Here is a 26,799-nt window from a genome sequence, read left to right as displayed (position 1 = left end):
TTCCCATGGATCCTCCCCTGTAGGTTAAACAAGGCCAGGCCAAGCCCTGCACTTGATGTTTCTGGCAGGTAAATAAATCACGTGTTTATGGCTCGCATCAGGCTTCCGGCATTTCCCCACTGAGAAGATTGATAAGCAACCCCGGGGAGACTGGGTAACTTTGGGAGTGAGAAAGCTTTCTGCAGAAGCGTGGATTTCATGATCTCATCCTCCCAGCAGGGAAACGGGGCTCCCGGAGGTCAAGTGCTAGAGGTCACGGTGGCTGGCTGGTGCCAGAAATAGGGTTGGGCCTGGGATCCTCTGACTCAGAGATTAGCACTGTTTCCATAATAAAAACCAGCACACGGAGCGTGATGTGTGTGCCAGGCCTGCCTTCAGGGATCTGTGTCCATTAACTCATCCTTATGACAGCTTGACTTTTAGACGAGGGAACCGAGGTCCTGAGGAGAAGGTGACTAGTCTCGGGTCCCACGGCAACGAGGGGTACAGCCAGGACCTCAGCCCAGGCAGCAGAGCTCCAGAGGGTCTACACTGAGCCACCGCGCCAACTAGAAGACTCTAGAGGAGGAGCAAATACCTGTTGAACATGTATTCCGGGCCAGGCTCCGTGCTAAGGGTTTCACCTGCATCGGCTCATGTCTTCTTGATATCCAATGGGGGAGGTGCTAGTATTGACCTGAAAGTTTTCAGAGTCCCCAACGCCACCCTTGCTTTGACAAGGTGACAAGCTGACACCAGCTTCAAAGTTCAAGGGTCCTCAAGACCACCCTCAGTTTACAAAAAGGACTCAGAAAACTCTGAAAAGTTGCTCTTGGGGCACCTGGGTGGCTCAGTCTGTTAAGCGTCCGACTTCGGCTCAGGGCATGATCTCACAGTCCGTGAGTTCGAGCCCCGCATCGGGCTCTGTGCTGACAGCTCAGAGCCTGGAGCCTGCTACTGATTCTGCGTCTGCCCCTCTCTCTGCCTCTTCCCCGCTCACGCCCTGTCTCTCTCTGTCTCTCAAAAATGAATGAACGTTAAAAAAATTTTTTAAAAAGGAAAAAAAAAAGTTGCTCTACTCACTGTTACGGTTCATTATAGCAAAAAGATGCAGATTAAGATCAGCCCAGGGCAGAGGAGCATGGGGCAGAATCCGGAAGTATCCAGGTCCAAGATTCTGTCTGTCCTTTTCCAGGGAGGTATGCTAACCACACTACCTTCCAGCGACAGTGTGTGACAGGTACACAGAGAGGCTCACCTGAGCCTTGGTGTCCAGAGTTTTCGCTAGGGCATAGCTGACTTAGTCTCCAGCTCCTCCAAAGGTTGAGCTGACATCACATGGTCCAAGGCGCCCTACCATACATCACATGGAGGTTTAGGCTATCTGGTGTGGCCCAAGGCTCCCACGTGAAATATTCCAAGGGCTTAGAATTTGCCTCCTGGGAACGGGGGGCGAAGGGCCAGACCTTTCCATAGGCAGGGTTAACCCTTTACTGCACATGTGCCCATTTTGCAGAAGAGGAAATGGAGTCTTGTGGATGTTAAATGGCTTGTCTGGGTCACGTAGCTAGATCCAGCATCTGAGCCCTGTCATCCCAACTCCGGGACCCCTGCGTCTTGTGGTCTTCTGGGAGCTTCAATGCCTCTGACATTGGGAGACACATTAACCCAGGAGATGAGATTTTTTCGTCTACCCATTTCTCCAGTTGTCAGAGAAGTCACATCTAGACTATACTTAATTTAAGAACTCTATAGACCCTGTGCCATTAGGGGGGCATGGGCAGGGATCTGTTTGGAAAACGTGTCACATCCAACAAGATTCTACTTCCCTTGGCCAAACCCTCACACTTGATATTGTTCCCGTGTGATTACAGAAAAGTCCAGCATACTTGGGGTGAAAACACGTGTTTTTTTTTTTTTAATGTTTTATTTTCGAGAGAGACAGAGACAGAATGCGAGCAGGGGAGGGGCAGAGAGAGAGGGAGACACAGAACCGGAAGCAGCCTCCAGACATCGAGCGTGTCTGCCCAGAGCCCGACGCGGGGCTCGAACCCATGAACCGTGAGATCATGACCTGAGCTGAAGTCAGACGTTCAACCAACTGAGCCACCCAGGTGCCCCCAAAACACATCTTTAACAGTTACTTATCAGGGGTCTTGCACCTTGCGCTGGGCAAAGTCTTGTAGGTGCTACGGTGAATGAGTTAGACATAATCTGGGCTTTCTCGTAGAGCTTATCAGTTACGTGTTGTGGGAGGAAGGGAAGCAGATGAATCACCCCACGTTATTTCCATCATTCCCCTTTTCTTGAGCATGCTAGGATCCGGCTATAACTATTTATTGTGAAATATTTACTGAACAGTTCTACATGCCAGGCACAGGTCAATGGCAGGGCCTTGGGAACAGAGTGTGGACAGACACGGCCCTTGCCCCCCTTGAGCTCATCCTCACTTGAATGGGAGACAAGCTTATCTGCACGTACCTTCACTCAAGTGGAAGAAATGCACAGAAATCCTTCTGAGCCGTTAGGTAACATAGTTCCCAACAGTGATGTAAACCGGGAAGGAAACGAACACAAGGCCAGGGTAGGTAACAGGTGGAGGTGGTCGGGGAGGGTGTTCCATGGGGGGCGACACTGAAGCTGAGACCTGCCGGATAAAGGGGAGCTGGCCATGTGAAGAATGAGGAACAGTGTTAAGGCAGAGGGAACAGTATGGGCAGAGGACCCGAGGGAGAGAAAGACGAGTTTGGCCGGACTATGGTGATGGAAGGGACAGAGAAGTGGGTGGGGCTGCATGGGCTGGGCAAGTGTTTGGATTTTTCCCAGGGGTAGTGGGGAGCTGTTGAACCATTCTCCGCAGGGACTGGCATGATCTCACATATTCAAGATCCTTCTTGGATGCCATCTGGAGACTGGTGGGGGTGGGGTGGCATTAGGACGCTGCAGACTGTTTCTTACCTCTAGCCTGTGCCCTCTACCTGGAGTCCTCACCTGAGTTGCAAAGCTCCAGGGATGCCCTGGCTTGCCCCTACTCAACTTTTCGGAGTCAAGTGACCGGTAAACAAGTTCCACAGGGTCTACTCATATCTTCTAAACCGTACCAGGCTATCACATGTCTGTGCTGTGAAGATTCAGCTCAGAGTCCCCATTTTCTCTACTGACTCTCCCAGAGCTTGTGTCGACAGCGATGGCCCTGAGGCCTGCCAGAAATCAGATGTACCTCCTGTACCAGAAGGGGAACGTTACGATGGGTTCCATATTGATTCAGGGTCATGTGTGTTCTAACACTGGCTCGATTTCTGACACTGTAATTTGTTTGGCTACGTGATGAGCTGGAAAATTATAGTAGGGATGTTTGGGCATCCGGTTCTACTGCTCTGTGACCATGGAGAAGTCGTTTTGTCTCTGGGTGACGGTAGTTATCATCATAAGAGCCGTCACCTTTAGGCACCACTCTCTACAATGAGCACCCTGTAAAGACCATAGTTTGCATGCATTCGAGCTTTGCATCCACCCTATGAAGTTGTCACCACCATCGTTGTTGCTGTCATTGCCATCATCACCACCATCGTCACCATCATCACCACCATCATTGCCACCATCATCACCATCCTTGCCCAAATCATGACCATCATTGCCATCTTTACCACCACCATCATTGCCACCAACATCACCACCATCATTATCACCATCTTTGCCATCATCACCATCATCACCACCATCGTCACCATCATCACCATTATCGCCACTGTCAAAGCCATCATTGTCACCATCACTATCGTCATCACCTCATCACCACCATCATCACCATCATCACCACCATCATTTCCATCATCACCACCATTGTCATCATACAATCAATTCACAGGAAGAAACTGAAACTAAGCAACCAGCACACACACACACACACACACACACACAGAAAAGAGGTGGGATTCAAACCAACGTGCCCTAACCTGTTGGGATGAGCACTGGGTGTTGTACGGAAACCAATTTGACAATACATTATATGTATTAAAAAACAAGGTGCTCTGACCTCAGCGCTGTGCTCTCACCATTAAGTCCCATTTCTCCTTGTCTCCCCCCGTGAAACACCACGGTTGGACTTCATGACCTCCAGGACCTTTGCCACTCAGTGTGGTCTCTGAACCAGTAGCACAGCATCACCCGGGAGCTTGACAGAATTGCCGAACCCCAGGCCCTACCTCGATGCTACGGAATCAGAATCTGAACTTTAAAAAGATTCCCCCAGGTGATTTGTGGCACACTGACGTCTGAGAAACCCCACCCTAAGATGTTTGGCCTCTAACCTTCTCTGAACTAACACCTCCGCATGGGGTAAAGGGCCCCTTCAGGTTTGACAACGTGACTCCTCCATGCCCCTACCTAACCGGTCCACTGAAGTGAGGCTGGGCCGAGAAATTCTTCCGTCCTTCTCAGAAGTGTTTTCTTGTTCGACAGATAAGGTCAAGTGCCTCTGAGACTACATGGCCTGTGGATGCCCAGGAGAGATTGGGAGAGTTTGAGGCAGATGGCTGAGCAGAATTCTGCACTTGCCAGGTAGGGAACGGTTGTTGGCTGGGTAGGTCTTCGCCTAGGGAGAGATGCCTGCCCGGATACCTCATCCCAGGTGTCCCCTGTCCCCTGCCCGGGACGCTCCTCCTCCATTTCTCACCCCTGGTTCCTTCCTGTCACTCACATCTCTGCTCAAAGGCCACCTCCCCAAGAAGCCTTCTTGACTCTCCGTCTAACATAGTCCCCGCCCACCCCCAGTCACAACCTCACCCTATTTGCCCCTCAGAACTCACCACTGTTTACGATGATCTTCTACGATTTTTTTTAATAATCGTTTTTCAATGTTTATTTATTTTTGGGACAGAGAGAGACAGAGCATGAACGGGGGAGGGGCAGAGTGAGAGGGAGACACAGAATCGGAAGCAGGCTCCAGGCTCCGAGCCATCAGCCCGGAGCCTGATGCGGGGCTCGAACTCACGGACCGCGAGATCGTGACCTGGCTGAAGTCGGACGCTTAACCGACTGCGCCACCCAGGCGCCCCTTAATAATCGTTTTTAAGTTTACTTATTTATTTTGAGAGAGAAAGAGTGTGCACACGCAGGGGAGGGACAGAGAGAGACGGAGAGAGAGAATCCCGAGCAGGGATCCCACGCTGTTACCCTGTCGAGCCCAACGCGGGGCCCAATCCCACACACCACGAGATCATGACCCGAGCGGAAATCAAGAGTCAGACACTCAACTGACTGAGCCACCCAGGTGGGCAGCCCCCAAAATGATCCTTTATGACCTTTTGTTGTCTGTGCTCCCCCCACAGAGGGTAGCTCTGGGCAGGCAAGGCCCCATGTTTCCGGTTTATTGCTGTATCTCCAGAACCGAGAACACAGCCTGGTACTTAGTAGACACTCAATGAACGTTTGTTGAATGAATAAACAACCTGAAGCCCTAGAAGAAACGCCCATCTGGTGCTGATATGTTTCAAAATCTAAATCACCCAGAAAAATAAATAGATGTGGGGCCAAAGGGCCCCAAAGGGCCAAAAGTTTTTTTTTTTATTTCGTTTTTAATGTTTATGTATTTTGAGAGAGAGAGAGACAGAGTGGGAGTAGGGGAGGGACAGAGAGAGAAGGAAACACAGAATCTGAAGCAGGCTCCAGGCTCTGAGCTGTCGGCACAGAGCCCAACGCGGGGCTCGAACCCACGAACCATGAGATCATGACCTGAGCCGAAGTCGGACGCTTAACTGACTGAGCCACCCAGGCGCCCCAAAGGGGAAATTTTTACATATCTGAAGTGGGAAACCATCTCAGGCTTGGTGAGGGAACTGCTTACCCGAAATAGCAGAACACAGGGACATAGGATCACAGAAGCCTTTCAGCCGTGGGCTTGCCAACGGAAGTAGGAAGGGGGTGGGTACCACGGGTGATTACCGGGAACCTTCTGGAGGGAACAAGAGTAGAGAGATGTGCACATTGCCCGCTTTCCTCTGTGTTCTCCACCGTGGGCACCGCAGCACAGGCCCTAGAAATACCTCTTCTCTCTTGCACAGAAAGAGATATCGAGCAGAGAGGCTTTTCGATCTCTCTCAGAGACCGGGAAAATCTCCCAGGGCCCCCTTAAGGATTTTTAGGGAAATCCTTAAAGCACTTTCTGGGACTGGTGGAGCCTAAATCTGTCCTGGGAGGGCCAGCTGCCCGATGGCCAGCCAACCCATGAAGCCTTGGGAGCGGCATTTATGTATTAAAAGGCCACTTTTCGAGGAGAAATGCCGTGGATACATTAAGCTGTCGCCTGTTCTTTGGAGAGCCATTATTAATGGAAAACAATAGATTAATAGTTTTAAAACGCTTGTTCAATAAGTAATTTTTATGGCTCTGGATAGAGCCCATTAAACATTTCTGTGTGTTATTATAAAGAAGTTTTAAGCGTAAAATCATAAAGTCAATAATCAGAGAATTAGTCACAGCGGCCAGCCACAGGCCATTAGTTTTAGGCACTGTCAGAGACACCTGTGGCTTTCGCTGGAGAGTTTTCCTTTCACGGCAGTGCTTAGCAGTGCCAGGTGGGGACAGAGAAATGACGGTGCCTGCTGCCTTCCATAAACTTGAGGGGACAGCAAGCAGGTGTGAGCAGCGGGATGCCAGGCAAATATTTACAAAGTGCAGACGTGAATGCAAAACTAAAATGATCCAGGTCAATTTGCACATCCAGGCTGAGACACTTTATTTCCCCAGTGATCTCCTACCTTTCAGAGCCGCCCTCTGCCAGAGGCACGGCCTTGATCTCTTGCTAAAGATAGAGGTGGAGGCTGCATGCTTTTAAAAGGAACACATGTCACCAGAGAATCCCCCGCATAAAGGCTTCCAGGACTGTTTTCTGAAATAGTGTCTCCATCTTCCACCAAATACAGAATTGAGTCAAGAATTTGAAAATGAAACTGTGAGCTTTAAAAAAAATTTTTTTAAATGTTTATTCTTGAGAGAGAGAGAAAGAGAGAGAGAGCAGGGAAGAGGCGGGGGGTGGGGGGTGCGGGACGCAGAATCCAAAGCAGGCTCCAGGCTCCGAGCTGTCAGCACAGAGCCCGACACGGGGCTCGAACCCACAAATGGCAAGACCATGACCTGAGCCGAAGTTGGATGCTTAACTGACTGAGCCACCCAGGTGCCCCCAAACTGTGAGCTTTTTTTTTTTTTTCAATATTTGTTAATGTTTATTCATTTTTGAGAGACAGACAGAGTGCGAGTGAGAGAGGGGCAGAGAGAGAAGGAGACACAGAATCTGAAGCAGGCTCCAGGCTCCGAGCTGTCAGCACAGAGCCCGACGCGGGACTCGAACTCACAAACTGTGAGATCAGGACCCGAGCCGAAGTCGGATGCTCAACCGACTGCGCCACCCAGGCGCCCCCAAACTGTGAGCTTTTAAAAGTGACTTTAAAACAAAATCATGGGTGCCTGGGTGGCGCAGTGGGTTAAGCGTCCGACTTCAGCCAGGTAATGATCTCGCGGTCCGTGAGTTCAAGCCCCGTGTCAGGCTCTGGGCTGATGGCTCGGAGCCTGGAGCCTGTTTCCGATTCTGTGTCTCCCTCTCTCTCTGCCCCTCCCCCGTTCATGCTCTGTCTCTCTCTGTCCCAAAAATAAATAAACGTTGAAAAAAAAATAAATTAAAAAAATAAAAAAAAACAAAACAAAATCATGACAAAAGCAACACAAGATAATTATGGAAACTAGAGAAAACCCAAAGAAAACGATAAAAGGGACCCGTAATCTCTCTACCCAGAACGTGGGCCTCATTGGGAAGATGACATTGGCACAAAGACTTGAAGGAGATGGGGGAGTGAGCCGTGCAGGTATCTAAAAGAAGGGAGCTCCAGGCAGAGGACTCAGTCAGTGCAAAGGCCCTGAGGCAGAAGGATGCCTGGCCTGCTTGCAAAAGGGCAGAGAGGCCAGGGTGGCTGGAGCGCAGGGAGGGAGGTGAGGAAGTAGAAGTGGAGGTCAGGGAGGTGAGGGGCAAATCACGTGGGGCCTTCTAGGACCTTGGCGTTTCCTCGGGGTGAAAAATGGGGGTTTGAGCAGAGGCGGGACATGATCTGACCGAGTGTGGAAAAAGAAGCAAACGGCTGCTATGTGGAGTACAGACCGTTAGGGGCTCAGGAGGTAAGGGAGATGGTTGCTACAGAAACCCAAGCCGGGGACCAGAGTGGGGAGAAGGAGTGAGCTTCTAGATATGTTTCGAAGGTAGAACTTTAGGATTCCCTGCTGCTCTGTACCTTTTCAGCCCTGTCCTATTCCTGCTGTTTTCCTCTACCCCAGATAAGGGACTTCGAGGTTTACATCTGGGTGTCTGAGATTTCTGAGATTCCACTTGTAGAAAAGTGGCCTCTACAGGCTCAACCACACTTCTGTCCTTTGCTTATCGTAGGGACCTGGAGGGCCCCAACCACCTGAATTCTTTTCTTACCCAATGTGGCTACTTCCTGTATCCTGATCCTGACGGTGACTTTGTTTTTGTTTGCTTTTTTTAATTGATTAAAAAATTTTTTTATGTTTATTTATTTTTGAGTGAGAGAGAGAGAGAGAACGAGCAGGGGAGGGGCCGAGAGAGCAGACAGCAGAGAGCCCGATGAGGGGCTTGAACTCACGAACGGTGAGATCATGACCTGAGCTGAAGCCAGACACTCAACCGACGGAGCCACCCAGGCGCCCCGGCGACTTCATATTTTGAGCTCAATACTCAGCCTGCTTCGTGCAGAAGGAGGTGGGTTTGGGAAAGATCAGGCTTTGCTGATGTCTTTCGGGAAGCTTCCACTCAGGGAGACAAAAAGAGCTAAGTATGAGTGCAGACGTGAAGAAAGGGAACATTGTATCATTATTCCTTCCTAGACACAGAGTGGGGAGAGACAGAAGAGAGGGGCCAAGCCCAGGCTCTGACCTCTCAGAGTCTGGGGCACAGACTGCCAGGCACGTGAACCTACATCAGAGACTGCCTCCTCCAGGAAGTCTTCCTGGTAGTTGATCACCTCTGTGCCTTGAACCTGCTTCTATCATGGCACCTGCTGCCCTGATTAATAACAAATCTCCTCCCACAGCTGTCTCTGGCTGGATCTGGGGTGCCTTGGGCGGGGAGGGAGGGGGTGGGGCATGCCCACAGCGTTGGCCTTTGGGCCTGGCACATAGTTGGGGCTTAGTCAGTGCTTAATAAAGTGAATAAGTGGTGCGGCCAGATTCGCAGAAGTTGACTGGCCTTGGCGCTGATGGAGCATAAGCCTCAGGGCCCCTCACTTACACCGGCCCCTTAGGTGCTCACAAGACCATGACTGTAAAGCTGGCAAAAGAGATTTTTATATTCTTTTTCCTAAAGAGGCCCTTCCCCCAAATTGCCCGGGCTCCAGGCGCCGCATGGCCGGGACCCTGCCCAGGGAAGGTGCAGAGAGGCGGGATTTGGGGGCTGGGGTCCGAGGGCTGGGCTGATGCCAGTCGGTGGGGGAGCGGACTCTTTTCCCTGATGGAGCCCGGAGTGTCTCCCGAGGGGGTCGCGGTGGGGGGAGCGATCCCAGGACCTAACCTTTCCTTCTCTTTCTCTTCCTTTCTTCAGTTGCTTCCTCTTCCCACCAACCCATTGGCTTAGTCGCTGACCTACTCTGAGCCTCACCTGCCTCATCATCAAATGGGAGCAGGGAAGCCTACTTTAGGAGTCATCTGTGGCGGTCGAGGAAGGTCAGGCATGAGCAAACATTTGGTGCCTGTCAGGGGATGTTCGGGCACAAGCTCTGGTCCTGTCTGCCCAGGCTTGGCCTTCCTGAAATCTGCGAACGTTCCCCAGCCCCGAGGGCTTCCCGGTGGGGGCTGCGCTGCGGGAACCCAGAAGCCAGACCCAGGTTCCCAGGCCCCACAGCCTCGGTCTCCCTTCCCAGCCCTCTTCCTGACACCTTCCCGGCTGCCAGCCAGTTGACGTGAACCGTACTTGCTGTGAATAGTCACTGACCTATAATTGCAGCCCTATGAACTGTGTTTTCCTCTTCCATTTGCACGCATGAATTTTGCCCTCCTTCCAGAAAGCAAAATTACAGGTTGGAAATCAGAATATTTCAAACAGGGGTGAGAAGGTTGGAGCAGAGTGTCTGCTTCATCATGAAGTGTCCAGTGTTAACGTCCAGGCTGGGCCAGGGGGGCGTCTCCTGTGGGCCCACGTTCGTTCAAGTAACAGGCTCAGGGGGCCCAGGGGACACGGCGGGGCGACATCCCAGACTGGGCTTCTCTCCAAAGGCCACGGCTCCTGAGCCTTCAGACGTGGTCCGGCGGAGGGGTGGCAGCTGGAGACGCACCGTGGCCTTGCTCTCCCGCAGGCATTCGTGGGCACCGGCCGGGTGCCCGGTCCCCCTGGGCTTTGTCTGAGCGAGTTGGGAGGGGATGCGTGGGGGGGGGGGGCAGGTGTGTTCAAGGTGTCTGAACTAGCTGGCACGGGAGCCAGCGGGAGCACTGGGGCTGTCACCAAAGCTGCAACATTGTGCCCTCGTGTTCTCGATTGCTCGATTGAAAAAAAAAAAATGGCTGGTCTAGATACCCCTTCTTGACTGGGGTGAAGTCAAGGAATTGTAGTCTTTTAGCCATAAAAGGACCTCAGATGCAATCAGGTGCAGTGTCCCTACTTTAAAGACCAGGAAATGGAGGTTCCCCCCCAAGGTGAGCTCCTTCCCTGCTTTGTGGGCTCCTTGCGTCAGCTTGTCAGCTTTCTCTCTAGTCCTGCGGGAGTCTCTGTGAGCTAAACAAGACTTGGATGGGTGGGTGGTTACAAATGCAAATGCCTAGGGGGGGGCCAAACCCGCCCCAGAAATGAGTGTGCCAGGCTCAGGAGGCAGCACAGAATTGTACTCGTGTCTTTATTTAGCAAATGCTTTCAAGGCACCTGCTCTGTGCTGGGCACTGTTCTAACTCCTTTGCAAATATTAACTCACTGCATCTCCATAGCGATTCTGAGCAATGGGTGCTATGATTATTGCCATCCTACAGATGGGAGAATGAAGCGGAGGGATTAGGAGGCATGTGGAGGAGGCGGGCTGAGAGCCAGGCAGAGCAGTGGCGGGGCCACAGCCGAGGCGGGCACAGGCTCCCACCCACCCTGCTCCCCCCGCCCCCCCCCGGTCCCTCCCCCACTCAGAAAGGCAGCCTCCACTCCACCCCAGCCCCATCTGGCCAGCCTTTCCAACTTTTCACGAGAAACTGGAAATCCATAATTGTATGTGAGCTCTTCTGATGTTAAAAAGTTGACTTTAATCTTGTAAACATGAAGTGGCTCCAGAAGGGAGCCCCACTTCTGGGGTGCCCCCAGGCCCGGTGACCTGAACTCCTCCTGGCTTGGGGCCTGGGCTAATGGGCAGACTGCTTGGCTATTCCTCTGCCTCCCAGTCTTAAGGAGCAGGACTTTCTCTGCCCACTTGCCTGGTGTTGGTCCTCCTAAGAATCTACCCCAGGATCCCCAAGCTTTGCCCACAGGGGACGACTTTTGAAGTTTCCGGGACGGGTCACTTCTCCCCCTGCACCGGGTCTGTAATTCTGGGAGCCACCGCCAGGGGGACGGTGTGGCCAGAGTCACCGGCACCGGGCCGGATTATTGAGAAACGCAGGACCCGCCTCTGGCCCAGGCGCCTGCTTTGCCTCCAACGATCTTCCTTAGAAGCCGCGATGTCCGTCCAGCTTCCTTCGCCAAGCGAGGTGTGGGAGCCCGCAGTGGCCCCACGTCCCAGAACACGGACACAGAGAGGTGGGCAGCAGGCACGAGAGAGAAGACGGGTCTCTGCTGCCCTGGCCCCCCTCCCCCCCACTGAGAACCTCATCGAATTGACTGATTCATTCCCGGTGACTTCTGCAGCCGCTGCTTCCGTGCCTGCACCTTGAACTTGCATTAAGTTTTAATTAAAGCCGTTTCACCGGCCTTGCCCTTGGCTAAATGCAGCTGTGGGCACAGGGCACATAGATATTTAATACTCTGCCTCTCCCCGCTGAAGGCGCAGGGTGCCCAAGGGTGTACCCGAGCCGTGCCCGCTAGCAGCGATCCGCGCTCTTGCTTAAGTGTGCCCACAGGCCCCGAGCGGGAGGTCGGCAATAACTATTCATTGCCCTGGGTTAAGTGTGCCCAGGGGCACCCGTAAACTCAATGCAGTGATTAGCGATTGCTCCCAGTGAAGGCTGCCCGAGGTCCCGCGGAATGTCCTCGGCCCTAAATATAGCCTCCGCGTGGGGCCTTAAAGGGCAAGGTGCCGATCGCAAGTTCCCCTCCTTCTGGAAGCAGAATCGCTTCTCTCCTTAAAGCCTGGCCTCCGAGGGCTTCCCTGCCTTATTCCAGGTTGCAGCGGAGGGACGGGACGTGGGAGTAGCGGGCGGGCTCTGGTGGGGGCCCAGGGAAACGTCGCACCCTCTTCATTGCTCTCACCACACCCCGTTCCAGCGTCTCTGCTGCCCAAGTGAAGGGGGCACCTCCAAGGACAGGGAGACCCAGGGGCTCGTGGGGCGTCCTGAGGGCCAAGGGGGAGCGAGGCTGGGCCACCGAGGAGACCGCGCCGGCTGGGGTCTCCTCCCACCTGCTTCTTTTTGCTATTATTATTTCCATCCTATAGATGGGAGAATGAAGGCCCAGTCTGTCCCTGCCTCTGGAGGAGTTGGGGGTGGGCTGGGGAGGGTGTTGTTGAGGCCACTCCGTCCCCCGGGCCTCCCCTCCCCAGCTTGTCGGGGCGGGCGTCGGTCAGGTGCTGTCCGAGGGACCCTCCGTGGGTCTGTGACTCCCTCCCTGCCCAGGTCTGAAGCAAACGAAAGGGGGCTGCAGCAAGGAGAGAAAAGTGGGAGAAGAGCTGGAGTGGAGGGTGAGATCATGGCTGCAACAGGGGCTCCAGGGAAGGTTCTCTGCTCTGCCCTCACTGGCACCTTCCTCCCCATCTGCGAAATGGGCAGAATGGTGCCCCCCCTATGGGGTGGCTACAGGGCTCATGGGCAGTATGGTGACCAGCCATCCCGGTCTGCCTGGGGCTTCCCTGAAAGTCCCACCGCAGGGGAACCCTCTTGGCCCCCGGGGAGCCTGGGGTGGGTGGGTCACGCCTAAGTACGGTACCCTTGGCGGGCACGCCAGGCCCGCCGCCGCACTCTCTCCACCCTTCATTGCTGGACCCGAGAAGGGAGGAGAAAGGGCAAGGGAGGAAAACAGGTAGGAGGGGCAGAGAGACGGCGCTGATGGGAAGTGGGTCCCGAACCGTGTCTGTGCTGTGCACACCCGCTCTTGGCCCCGCCAGCTGTGCCTGGGATCCCAGCTGCCCCCTTGGCCGGCCCCAGGGTGGCAGCTGAGGCAAGACATTTTCACTGGGTCTGTTGACACTTGAGTCCCAGAACATAAATGATTTTCTTGTCTTAATGAGCAAACAACCCAGCCGGCAACGCTCTCTCGCCGGCGTCCTGCTGAGGTAATTGCCACGCTTATGTGCTCAGGCAGAAATGTTTACTCGCTCACCTTTGCTAACCGCTTGCCAGGAACCCTTGCTCTCTCTTTGTTCGCAGTCTCCCTGACACTGCCCCTGGGAAGCGCCAGTGGCCAGGTAGGCGGGGCAGGAGCAAAACGTTCTAGAAGGCTCTGCCAGGCCCGGCGCTCAGGGACACTCCAAGGCAGGAGGCTCTGACTTCTGTTTTCCTTTGGACGGGCCTGGTGGACAGTGCCAATTTTTCTTGGGCTCGTGTCTTGGCAGCTGAAGCTGGACGCTTCGCCTGGTGCCCTCCGGGCAGAGCCCTGAGGCCATCCGGGAGGAACTCTGAGGAGGGGTCCCGGCTTTGGGTGGGAGGCTGGCCAGGAGGCTTCCGAGGTCCGTCTCATGCTATGACTCTCTCCGAAAAGTCTCCAGTGACGGGGAGCTCATTCCTTTGTGAGGCCGCCTGGTTCCACAGGGCACACGCTTCCCTCCAGCTGATCCTAAGTCTGTTGTCAGCAGCCTTCTGGAAGGACCTGGCCCTTTCTCGTTTTACATCCTTTCGAGTATTTGAAGTCAGCTAGCTTTCCCTTCCTCGAGTCCGCCCCTGAATTCCTCCTGCCAGTCCTTCTAGGATGGGGTCTGGGGACTCCCTCCTGTCCGCCCCCCCCCCCCCACCATCCAGGCGCCCACCTTTATTCAAGACCCCCATCGGCGATGTCCACAAGCACACTGCAAATGGATCGGAGCACAGGACCCCAGTTATGCCTGGCTGGACGGAGTACGGGCTGCCTGGTCGGCGTCCGTCGCCCGTAGGGGTAACAGCACATCCATTCTTTCTCATGTGTGCTGCACAACGTTCCTACTACGGGCCAGCAGCTCCTGCAAGGTGCCTGCTTCCCTCCGGTGTAAGGAGTGCAAGCGTCTAGGTTGCCTTCCTCCCCGACTGGCCTGCTGCCCTGCCTCCTGGTCCCGCCCTCCCCCCCTTGGCCCCGTCACCTTCCCAAGTGTCCCCTTAGTGCGCCTTCTCCTGGGCCCCCTAGCGACCGCGTCTCCTTGGCCTGACTGTCCTGCTTCTCCAGACCCCATGACTGCTGTTCCTTCAAGGGTTGCTCCTGGCTTCTCTGAAAGATGCCAGGCACGGAGACCACCACTGTCATCACCCGAAGGCCAAGGCGAGACCTTCTTCCGAGGTGGGAGGTCAGTGGCGAGCGTCAGTCCCGCCAGGCTGGGGGGTGGGGGGCGGATCTCGTGGCCTAGCGCCCTCGGAGCCGCCGTTGGGGGGCAGCTACGAGGCCTCAAAGAGCAGTTTGCCGCCCCTCCGGTGCCAATTCAAAGGTCCACCTGGGAGACCGGCCAGATTTAGGCAGGCAGCTTAGAAAATTGGGCTCCATTAGCGTAAAGTGCTCCGCACAGCAGATGAGGGGCTCCTGTAATCACGCACTCAGCCCGACCTGATCGCGGTGGCAGGAGCGTAATTATCATCTCTTTAAATAGCCCAAAGTTGCCGTGTAAGAGAAGATGGCTCACGTGACATTTGCTCGGAGCTCGGTTCCTGCTAAAAATATCCGGGCTAAATAATATTTCCTGGTGGCACTGGAGCAACGGTCCCTGACCTGAGCTGGGTGACACTTGGGGGTTTAGGCCGCAGGCCAGTCCCCTGTGGAGGGAGTTTGCTTCTGGAAGTTCAGAGGCCACTGCGGCGGGGGGGGGGGGGGGGGCGAGGGGGACACTTCTGCCTCACCAGGTGCTCAACACCTCCGAGGGTCTCCTGGCACTCTAACTAACTGGTGAACGGCTTCTATGCCTGTTTTCTAGAAGATGCTTGCCCACCGGGTAAGACCCAGGAGCGCCCCTAAATCCACCCTTTCTGGATTCGTCTCTCTCTCGTCCCGTCCCGTCTGTGTTCCTCCCTCCTCTGGACACCTTATCCCCAGGGCCCCACCCCACTTCGCCTCTTCGTCACCCCAGCCTTGACTGTGCCTCCCTGGATTGCTTGGGACAGAGAGACTTTTGCTGTTCTGGAAGGTATGAATGTGTATGGAGTACGGGTTGGGTGTAGAGTATGGATGAAAAGCGGAATCTTCTACTAGAGGCCTCCAAACCCGGGGACTCTTCTCTCCTGGGAGGTCCCGTGATCGGCTCCAGGGGGCCTGAGAATAAAGACAGGAGAAGGTCTGCACCTGTCAGCAGGCCCTCTGGGGCTCCGCGATCCCTCAGTGGTTGGGAACCCGATCCAGACCCTGTGCGTAATAACTACTTCGTTCAGCCTGGGGTGTCATATAGAGAGGCTTGGAACCTGGATGAGTACTTCCTACCTCTGGGAGGTTTAAATTCTAAGGGACTCTGTTTGCAACATTGGGTGGATCAAAGGCTTCATCCTGTGTGGGTAGATCAGAAAGGACTAAGACTTGACATCTGATAGAATTTTATCGTGGCCCAAAGTTCACGATGGAGCTCTGGTGATTTTAAGGCACTGGGGAGGGGCCTCGCCAAGCCCCCAAACACCTCTTTCCTTATCCATGATGCTTGAAGCCCTTTATTTGGAGACAGGTGCTTTCATTTAGCCACTGCAGCGCGGGCTTTTTTTTTTTTTTTAATTTTTTTAACGTTTATTTATTTTTGAGACAGAGATAGAGCATGAATGGGGGAGGGTCAGAGAGAGAGGGAGACACAGAATCTGAAACAGGCTCCAGGCCCTGAGCTGTCAGCACAGAGCCCGACGCGGGGCTCGAACCCACGAACTGTGAGATCGTGACCTGAGCTGAAGTCGGACGCTTAGCCAACTGAGCCACCCAGGCGCCCCCGCAGTGTGGGCTTAAAACGCCCCCATGAGGAGGGCGACACACGAAATTCTTGCTAAAGTGTAAACAATTGATCCGAGCTTTGTTTCTTAAGAGCAGCTCTGGTGAGGAAGGGGCACCAGGTCGCTGAAGCTAAAGGCGGTCTCCGTGGAGACATTTCTGCAGCTTCCGAGGGGCAGGCTTGCTCCTGGCATCTGCTTCCTTATGGGCCTTCCCGGATGGTGGGGTCCGTCCCTGGGTCTTGGGGAGGGCCTGTTTCTTCCCTTCCGCCCAGCCACCAAGTAATCTCACGTCGCCGATCAGGAAGCGCACTGTGCTGGCCACGGGACATCAACCCCCCGCTGAGGTCCTGGAACCGCCCTTTTTGTCTGCATACCTGCGAAGTGTGTATTTTTCTGTGTCCCGTGACCTTCCCCATTCCAGAGTCAGAGGCCTTACTCGACATCCCAACGCAGAGACTGGGTCTGGTCAAAGAAGGTTGCCACGTGGAGGAAATCCTGAGCTTGGTGGCAAGGGTGCTGCGGGTCCAGTTCAGCATCTGTCATGACAGCCGTCCTCGCGTCTTCTGGAAGCCCCTCCTCCTTTGGGCCACTGACGCCACGTGGAATCAGAGACCTGGAAGGCGGGACTGTGGGGCCAGCTGAAGACGGACCTTGGCCACTTGTGCCCCTGGGGCCTGACACTCCTGTCAGGGCGCCCCCCCCCCAGGAGGACGGCGGCCGTGGGGTACAGGATGCACCCGGCCACGCGCAACCCACTCTTCGTCGCCCCACACCAGTGCCAGGAGGCCCAAGAAGCCTCTGGAATGCAGGCTGTCTGTAGGGTAGCCCTGGAACGGGCGAGATGGCTGCCCCCGTCCCCTGGACCGTGGAGAGCTCCTCCCAGCGTGTGGGTGAGCGAGTCACCATGGGGGTGCGCCTCCCGGTAACAGGACACGTCACCCGAGCCCTCTTTCCCTGGCCCTGTGATTCCTTCTCCTGTGACAAGCCTTCCCTTTCTGGGCCTGCCAGGTCTCACACCCGATGCGGTAAGCGGCGTCGGGCACGCTGGCTGCAAGTGGTCCGGGAACAGGAGGGGCCTGGGAGCTGAGTGGTGATGTGGCCACGGGCCCTGGACCCAAACTGCCGGGGCGTGGGGAGGGGCACATCAACTGCTCAGCTGGTTGCAGGACCTCGGCGAGTCGCTTAACCCCGCGGAGCCTCAGTGTTTTCATCTGCAGAGTGGGAATACGGGTGCCCGTGGGGGAGGACGGGGTTAGGAGCTCAGCAGGGTTCCTAGCACGAGGTGATCCATTTTCATTTTGACCTGTGTGGGCTCCGCGCCTCAGCTCACTTACCAGACGGATCGGGCTCTTTGGCAAAGACGCGGTGCGGCTTCTTAATCCAGGACGAATGCTCTTCTAAGCATGGGGTGTGTCCTCTGTGCCAGGACGCCGGGACCCGCGTCTTGAAAGGGGTCTTCGGTGACGGCACGGCCACCAGACAACCTGCCATTTGCAAAACCACCAGGAGCAAAGCCCATTGAAATACAGCATAAGGAAATACACATAATTCGCAAATGATGTCGATCACTTTCATCTTAGACTTCACAACTGTCCTCAATAGAAGACAGACGTGAAGGAGATTTAACACAGATGTGCAGAGTGCAAGAATGCCCCGTTACCAGGATATGATGTTTCGGTGCTGCATAAAAATGTAATTATATTCAGAACTATATTTAAAGATTAAAAGGGGGACTGCCTACCACATCTAGCCCCAAACTCAGAATTAGAAACAAAGGAAAAAAGCGGGGTGGGGGATGAGCTCTAACAGCCTGCTAAGAATGGAAATGTTTCTTGAAAGTTTTTACACATTTTGGCTGTCTTTATTTTAACAGTTTCCTGCAGCAATGACATTGATTTTTGGAAAGGGAGGGCTAGATTTTATCTGACACATATTCACTAAGCACTTGCCTGTGGGAGGGGCCTGTATGAGGCTGGTGGGGGGGTGGGAACAGAGGCCACCGGGTCCACAGCCCTTGCTCTCCAGCAGCGTCCAGTCTGGAAGCGGGAGGAAAGAAATGTCCAGAGAGTTATAAGGGAGGGCAGGCAGGCCTGGGGGGAGAGGACAAGGACCAGATGACCTTTGCCCCTGGCTTTGAAGAGAGGGTAGATTCTCTAGTAAATAAAATACAAAAACAACTCAGCAATGGCAATAACATCTTAGGAAGACTTTTTGGCCTCTCCGGAAAGATTTACACGGGGAAAGAATGTTCTCTGCCTCATTTTATTAATTTATTATCAGCAGCCAGAATGAATCTCCCCTCTCCCTGGCTCCCAGCGTACCTTCCCTGCACCTCCCCTGTAGCTTCTAGGTCTTTCTATGCTTGTTACGGTTATCGGTGCACAATCCTGTGTCTCCCTCTCGTATGGGAACTCTCTGAGGTCAAGGACTGTGTCCTGTTCAGCATTTTATCCTTCATGGGACTACCACACCGCCTTCCCCTTGGTAAGCACTTAATAGATGCCCGTTGGACTATGTTTTCACCAGGAATTTTAAAAACACGTTTCAGACAAAGAACATTTCTCTGTGAAAATATATGACTAATGAGCTGGAATATTAATGTACCAGGATTGCCTAAGCACTCAGTGGTTACAGAGTCTTTTCCATCCCCGCCCCCCCCCCTCCAGAGTGAAATATAGGAGAAATCCTCATTATTTAATATCACAGATGTCAAGGGCAGTGGAAGCAATGGGCTGTCCAGCTTGGAGAAGAGAAACCAGGAGGGTGGTTAAGAGAAAGCTGTTTGACATTTTAAAGCAGAGGTTCTGACAAAAATGCCTCTAGGGGTCAGGCAGGGAGTATAAATGAGTGAGGGGAAGAGAGCCGGTGGCCCAGGTGACAGTGCTGAAGGCCAGGGAGAGGACACTGGTGGAAATGCCGGTGAGCGGGCAGACCCCGGGCCCCACTAAAGAGAGGAATCTTCTGTTTTCCCAGGAGAAGCTGGTTACATTTTCTCAGTTCATCTAAAAAAATATTTAAAACGCGGGGCACCTGGGTGGCTCAGTCAATAAAGCGTCCAACTTCAGCTCAGGTCGTGATCTCACGGTTCGTGGGTTCGAGCCCCGCATCGGGCTCTGTGCCGACAGCTCCGAGCCTGGGGCCTGCTTCCGATTCTGTGTCTCCCTCTCTCTCTGCCTCTCCTCCGCTCTCACTCTGTCTCTCTCTGTCTCAAAAATAAAGCAACATTAAAAAAATAATTTAAAAAAATAGAAAATAAAAAAATATTTCAACCCCTCTGCAGGCTAAACCAAACGTGTCTGAAGGCATAAGCCAGAACCAGCAAGCTCTAACCCAGCAGTTATCAACACGGGGTGTATTTGTGCCTCCCGGGGGGACGTTTAGCGATGTCTGGAGATATTTCTGATGCTACCAGCATCTGGTGGGTAAAGGGCAGGGGTGTTGCTGGACATCCCACAGTGCTCAGGAGCCTTTGTCACAGCAGAGAAGGATCTGGCCCAGGATGTCAATAGTATCGAGGCAGAGTCTGCTTCTGTGTGGTTCTTGGGGCTGGGCCCACGTATTTGGCCTCGACTAGCTCACAGATGCAACCGGGAGGTGGCATCATACAGGGGTGGGGACTTGGGACCGGCTGGTCTTTACAGAAAACTTAAAATTCTGTGATTCAGTTTCAAAAAGAGATTTTGACATTCGCATATGCTCAAAAAGGACTCCAGGTTGAAGGTCTGTGAAATTCGGCCGGTGGGGGCAGTTCCTAACCCAGTGCTTGAATCTGAAGCTCCCAAGCCTCTATTTTCCCATCTGTAGGAAGGTGGCATGGGTGACCCTTTCACCAGGGGGCTGGGGAGGATCTTGGCCCTTTGGGAGGAGCTGACTCCTGCTTCCTTTCTGGAAAGTTCTAGAAGGTTGTTGTCTGCTTGAACTGTCACTCTGAGGTCTGCTGCCCCTCCACCATCCCCAGGAGGGGACACCCTTCCAGCAGGAAGGCCACCTGCTTCCTCTCCCCAGTTCTAATCTGCGGGATCCGCCGCCATGGGTGGCCTCTGGGAAGGGCTTTGTCAGAGCTTTGCTCTCAAGCCTTCTGATGCCGGTCTGTCACCTGGCCTCGCTGCTACAACTTCCTCTGAAGGGCTCCATCCTGGCGAGGCGTTGGTGGACCCAGCCAGACGTGATACCTCCCCCCCACCCTCCACTTTCACCGCCATTATTCCAAAAGGAGCCGCGCTCTGACCTCCGCCCAAGTCTTCTCCTCAAATTCAGAACGGTCCCCAGAGAAAACAGGGCCCCTAAGAGCTCCCACCTGAGGTCCGCCCCCCTCCAGCTGTCCTGCCTGGTTCACAGCCCCCAGGGCCTTGAGACCAGGCAAAAGGAGGTGGCCGGTAGGGTCCGCAGCTGTGCACACAGAGGGGAACCAAGGCCTGCCTCAAAGACCTTGTGGCTGGAGCCTGGGGCCAGGCCTGGAGTACCAGCCTGAGGGCGCAGTTCCCACAGGCTGTCTCTGGCCTGCTGTCCTCAGCAGGGCCTAAGCTCACATCCCTTTATTTATGATGCGCTTTCTCTCTCCACTGCTCTCTCGCTGAAGAGGGGGCTTGGACCATTCCTGCAAATAGCAAAGCCTATGGAAGAAGAATGGTCCCCAGGCTCCCTCGAGGAAGGTGGACTTACCTGGACATGCCCCACCTTCAGCTGCTCTGTCCTTAGGGTCCATGGGAGCTGTCCAGGCCAGCCCCGGTCCCCTTGTCCAGTCTTCCCAGCCCCCACAGCCCTGACCACGCATTGTTCTCAGACATCTCCCCTCCTCAGCTCCTCTCTGGGGTCCAAACAGTCCAAAGTGTTCCTGGTCTCAAGGCCATCCATTTCCATGACATCTAGGAAGTATGAGGCCTGGGCAGAGCTTTGCCGGGTCACCAGGAAGTCCCCTCCTGCTGGGAATATTGTCAGGGGGGATGTGGCTGCCAGTTAGCCCGGCGAGGGGGACCTGGCCGGGCCAGCCAGGAGGTCCGGCCTTTGACGAGGTTGATGACCAGCCCAGCTGAAGAGGCCTTGGCTCCCCGTTGTTGCCCCAGAGAGCCCCAGAAGATGTCCTCCACAACGGAGGCCCCAGGGCCATCCAGGAAGGAGGCTAAGGGGCACCTCAGACCAGCTCAGGACACAGCAGGGCCGGGACTCGCCCCCCCTGGCTGGGAATGGACGCCACAGTCACTGCCCCGCCGTGAGCACTCCCAAGGCATGATGGCAGCGGCCAGGCCCAGTGCCCGTCTGAGGGCCCCAGGCCCCGAGCCCCCGGGGAGGCACAGGGTGGGCCCAGCAGGCCCCCGGCCAGTTCTTCCCGCTGAGCAGCTACCGGTCCGGGACAGCTCTTCTGGAGATTTCTCTGGCCTGCACCTCTAAGAAGCCGGCAGCTCCATTGGAGGCAGGGTAATAGTGAGCCTGAGGCCTCGAGTCAGCCCCTGGCCGGCAGAGCAGGCCGAGTGGGGCGTGGTACCTGCATCCAGCAAACTCAGAGCCCATGGGCCCCCACAGACATTTCCCGGTCCAGCCTGGCTGAACCCGGAGACCCTTTCTGTTGACCAGGGGATGCTCTAGCAGGAGCCCGCAGAACCCACATGGGCAACCAGTCCCGAAAGTCACAGGGCTTGTGAGCTTCAGAAAAACGTGGAGGGGCTTCTGAGAGGCCCCCTGGCTGGGGTGAGTCCTGGGAGAGGCCCAGGGGATGCCAAGTAAAAGGAGTGGGGAGGACGATATTTGGGCATGCCTCCCACCTGCCGGGACCTCCAGCACTGGTTTGCGTGCCCTCTCACCATTAAATGTGGTGAAGCATGGGCCGGGGGCGGAGGGCAGCAGTTAGGGGGTAGGCGTGCAAGCTCTGTAGCAGGCTGCTGGGGGTCAAGTCTTGGTCTCTCCACTCTTTGGCTGTGTGACCTTGGGCGAGACACTAACCTCTCTGTGCCTCAGTGTCCTGATCAGTCAAATGTGGGGGTGGGGGGCGGGTGATAATACTTGGGGCTGGGAGGACGTGGACGCGAAGCCTCGGGCGCAGGCCCCTGCACACAGCATGTACTCAGAACCCGTGAGCCATCCCTGGGGTCACCATTCCTGCCGTTCTGGCAAATCAGAGCAGCCACGCTGCTGGGCAACCAGGCCCAGGTGGAGGGCGTGTTTGCTTGTTCCAGGAGAGCATAGAAGCCTCCAGCCACGGCTCAGACATTCTGGGGTGGGGGAGGGCTGGGTGATGATAAGATCCTACAGGGTGAGACGCCCTCCCCTGGGCCTCAGGGGCCGTGACCCTGGGTCTCTAAAGGACCCCATGAGAGGAGAACGGGGAGCCTTACTGCTTTGGTTCCGTGACTCACTGTGCCCTGCCTCCCGTTCCCATGGCAGCAGCTGATACCCCACCGGCTTGGATCACTCGGGTGACCCCCGTTGACCTCCAGGGAACACCGGGGTCCCACGTTTCCTGGCCCAGAAGCCCAGCTGTGGCCCGAGCGGGAGCAGCACAGGGGGTGGTTCCCTGAGACGGTGGCACTCCCTCCCCCCCCCCCCCCCCCAGTCTGTCGCTGGAAGTGGGATTTGAAATACAGCCAAGGAGAGGGGGCCGCGGACAACGCCCGGAACGCGAAACAAATAAATAAATAAATAATCAGGGTTGTCTTGGCTGATAAACGGTCTCTACCTCCAGGACGACTTCTCCCCGCTGCCTGCCCCCCCCCCCCTTCCTCCTTCTCCGGGCAGATCCATCCCAGGCAAAAGCTTAATAGCCCCATTTAAGGCTTTTCCTTTTCACCACGGACTTGAGCTGCTCCTGCCATTACGAGGTTTTCAGCTTCTCTCTGAAATCAAATTACTGACTCCATTTAATTTTTTAAAAGCTCGGATGATTTCCCTTCTTGAATCGGAGCCGTGACTCCAAGGCCAACCCCCCACCCCCACCCGCCCTGCCAGGCGGTTCCCCTGTGGGCAGCTGCTGCCCAGGGATGGCGGCCCCCAGGCCAGGGCGAGCCTGACACCTACAGGGGAAGCCAGCGAGAGGAGGCCCCAGGCTGCCCCCCCCCGCCCCCCCGACACCTGGCTGGGTGGTCTGGCCTGGGGGGGTTGGGGTGGGGGGGAGAAAGAAGCCTGAACTCCCCTAGGCTGGGATCACCTCACTGGAGCCCGTGGCTTCCGGGCTAGAAGACTTCAGAGGCTGGTGGGAAAGGGGGTTAGAGCCCAGCGCTGATGTTGTGGGCCCCCCGTCACCTGGTTCCCCAGACCCCCACCTGCCTTCGCATGGTGCATATCACGGACCCCATCGCTGGGCAAATGTTGACGGAGTGCATTCTCTGTTCCAGAGCTGGGAAGGGAACGGTGAATTGGACAGAGAAGGTCCCTCACATGGGAACGAAAGTTCTAGCGGACTCGCGTGTGTGGGAGAGCGTGGGCTTATGTGTGAAGGGGGGGTGGTGGATGGAGACTGACCGTAAATCCACGCATGGCCGATTTCAGATGACATGATGTGCTCGGAAGAGACGAAAATACGCCGCTTGGATGGAGGGTAGGTTGGGGCGGGGTGGTCAGGACGGCCCCTCTGAGGGGGCATCCAGACAGAGGGACAGCAAATGCAAGGGCTCTGAGGAGGGCTGGAGGGACGGAAAGAAGGCCACGGGAGCTGGCGGAGTGAACAGGAGGAAGCGGAAAGGACGAGGAGGCACGCAGGAGCCCAGATTTTATCCTGGCTTTAAAAAAAAAAGCTGCAAAGTGGGCATCAGAGGGCAGGGGCGGCCGAAAGGAACGGAGGAGGGGGGCCCTGGCTGACAGAGGCCAACCCACCCCGCTGGAAGGAAGGGTGACTCAAAGGGCCCCTCTAGGGGAGGCATCCAGATGACTCCGTGAAGGTGGCTGCAGGTGATGTTTGAGATGCCCGCAGTCTCTGTTTCCTGGCCCCCCCATCTCCCTCCTCCCCTTCCCCACCTCTGCTGAACCACCCAGCTTCAGGGCCTCGAAGACCAGGGCCCCGCCCCCGCAAGACAGTCCTATAAACCGGGGCTGACCCTTTACCAAGTCCTCCACATGTTTAACCACCCGGCGCCCTTGGAGACGAGACAAAGGGAACGGAGTTAATGAAATCGCCAGCCTTTACCTGGCATAAATGGCTCTCCCCGCAGCGGGCAGCGAGCTGCGAGGCTGAGAGGATCTGGGCACTTGGCCCAGCTCAGCGGGCTGCGCAGCTGGAACCAAGCACTTCACTTCTCTTCTTTCCCCTCGCTCCGCTCCGCACCGACTCAGAACCGGGACAGTCGTGTTTAGTTAGAAAGCGCTCGCTCGAGCTTCTGGGGAGTCTCCCGTTCTCCCACAATCCGGGACAGCCCCAGAACCACGCCTGCCCAGGGCTCCGGATCCGCCAGGGCCTGGATGGCACCTGTGCCCAGTCCCAGTGCCGCGTGTGCATGCGCACGAGGGTTTTCCCAGCCATGGGGGACCTCCAGCTGTCCCGTGGAGACCTTCCAGGTCTACAGCAGTCATCTCTTTACTGCTGATCTCTCTGTGGCCACTGAGATCCTGGCAAGGAGTGGTTCTTTCCCTCCAGCTCAGCCTCCCGCTGGGCAGGATCTCAGATAGTCGGGGATTCGGGGTGGTCAGACACCGTGTGACTCCCTGCCCTCAGTAGCTTGGGTCCCCATCTTTTTCACCCCACGGCTGTGTGTAAATTTCAGGGGCTGGGACGATTTATTGCCCTTCTGTCCTGTTACACGGGGCAGCCACGATCCAGTTTCCTTTTTGGGGTTTCCTCCCCGAGCACAAAGCCTGTTTTCATGCCCTGTAACATCCAGGCTCGTTGTTGTTTCCCTCGTTGAAGGTCTTGAATTCCCAGATTTTAGGCGCTCCCACGGCAGACTTCTTCAACCACTGCATGGTTTTCTAGCCTTAGCTGCAAGTCTCTGTTGGGTATTTGAATATTACTTAAACTGGAATTAGAGTCATCAACTTAGTAATCCTTCAAATTACTGCATTGCCGGAGAGGCAGTGTGGTGGTAAGGGCTCTTTCTGAGTGTCCTGCCCAAGCCGTGTGACCTTGAGCAAGTCAGTTCATTTCTCTGAACAACAGGCCGAAACAGGGAACAGGAGTGGGTGGCAGGGAGGTTCAGCCCGGGGGGACGGTAAATCAAGAGTCCCCAGTGTGGCTCTGTAGAACCCCTCACCCCTTAGGGTCCATCCTCCTAGGCACAGCCTAGCCCTGGGCCACCGCCCACATCTCTGCTGCTCCCGGGTCTGGTTTCTGGTGGTGGAGGCCACCAGCGACACGAGGCCAAGCCGGGGGGGGGGGGGGGGAACAAGATGGGACAATATGGACAGACGCTCTCTTCCGCGTAGCTGGCCAGAGCCCACCCCTTCCTTGGTCCACAGGTGACCTCCCACCAGCTCCTTACTCCTCTCCCAATGCCCGGGCCGAGCTGTCCTACACCCCAGATCTCAAAGCCCTCAGAACAACAGTTCTCCAAGTGGGGTCCCCAGACCAGCAGCATCAGCATCACCTAAGGAATAGTTAGGAAAGCCAATTCTTGGTCTCCATTCCGGACCTGCAGATCCTGAAACACAGGGTGGGTGGGGCCCGGCAGTCTGTTTTAACAAGCCCTCCAGGTGAATCTGATGCACACGGAAGCTGAGACCACTCACTGCTTGGGAGAACCTGTGCCAGGGACAGCAACCCTCCATCCAAATAAGACAATTCCTCTGCCTCCGTAATAATAGCCACACTGGACATTTCTACAGCTTCCAGGTGCTTTCCATCTTCCTCTGCCCAAAGCATCGAGCTCCAACCTTCTGAGGAAGAGAGGAATTGCTCTTCCCATTTTAGAGATGAGTAAACTGAGGCTCAGGACCTTGCCCAAGGCCACACAGCTAACAGCTGGTGAACCAGGGCTCGAACCCTGGCCTCCTCCTCACTCCAAGGCAAGGGCTCTCTCCTGGACGCCTTGGGTTTCCGGGGCTCCTTAGACCAATGAAACAAGCACAAGTCCATCAACCAGAGAGGAAATTCCCCCTTCCAGCCCCCTCTCCCCAATTTCCAGTTGCAAACCCCGGAGAGAGCATCCGGGAAACATAAATTTTGCCTGGCGGCTGAGAGCTCTGAAAGGAGTCACACGTCAGGGAGATGGGACTTTATTTCTCAATGAAATAGCCTTTTTATGGTTGGAATAAAAGTGCCAGCGGGAGCCTAATGCCAGGAAGTAGCAAGCACATTTGATAAACTCCTTCAGCCAGGGGTGGGGCGGTCCCGGAGGGGGCGGCCGGAGAACTGTCCCCACGTTTCCAGATGCACGGTTCTTTTCAGGTCGGAGCCTGGAAGATGCGGGGTCCCTCTGGTCAACCCCCCGCGACGGGGAGAAGGGTTGACCCTGGACGGTGCGAGCTCCTTCGCTGCGCCGCCCGGTCCTGCGAGCGGGGCTGCAGTGTGGAGAGCGGGCGGCAGGGGGCAGCATAACCCACCGTTCCAGCTAGGGCGGGAGTGGGGTGGGGGGCGCGGCGGGCGCCTTGGGCAGGGGGTCTCCGAGGCCCGGGGGGGGGGGGGTCAGCTGTAACCCGCAA

General features: G+C 55.5%; 1 protein-coding gene across 1 annotated transcript; it reads left to right on the top strand.

The window, feature by feature from the left end:
- The first annotated feature begins 4,312 nt into the window (after positions 1 to 4,312).
- On the top strand, positions 4,313 to 24,749 carry CC1H1orf127 (chromosome C1 C1orf127 homolog). Its single transcript, XM_030327676.1, is given in 13 exon segments — positions 4,313 to 4,317; positions 4,511 to 4,539; positions 8,411 to 8,419; positions 8,422 to 8,502; positions 8,715 to 8,746; positions 10,048 to 10,188; positions 16,312 to 16,872; positions 17,060 to 17,161; positions 20,158 to 20,326; positions 20,847 to 21,102; positions 21,104 to 21,194; positions 21,826 to 21,924; positions 24,579 to 24,749. Coding segments are annotated over 13 exon segments (1,746 nt in total).
- The last annotated feature ends 2,050 nt before the right edge of the window (positions 24,750 to 26,799 follow it).

This window comes from Lynx canadensis, chromosome C1 (assembly GCF_007474595.2).
Source record: "Lynx canadensis isolate LIC74 chromosome C1, mLynCan4.pri.v2, whole genome shotgun sequence".
Classification (NCBI taxonomy): domain Eukaryota; kingdom Metazoa; phylum Chordata; class Mammalia; order Carnivora; family Felidae; genus Lynx; species Lynx canadensis.
The sequence above is the reverse complement of the archived record's forward strand: the minus strand, read 5'-3'. Positions and strand labels throughout refer to the sequence as shown.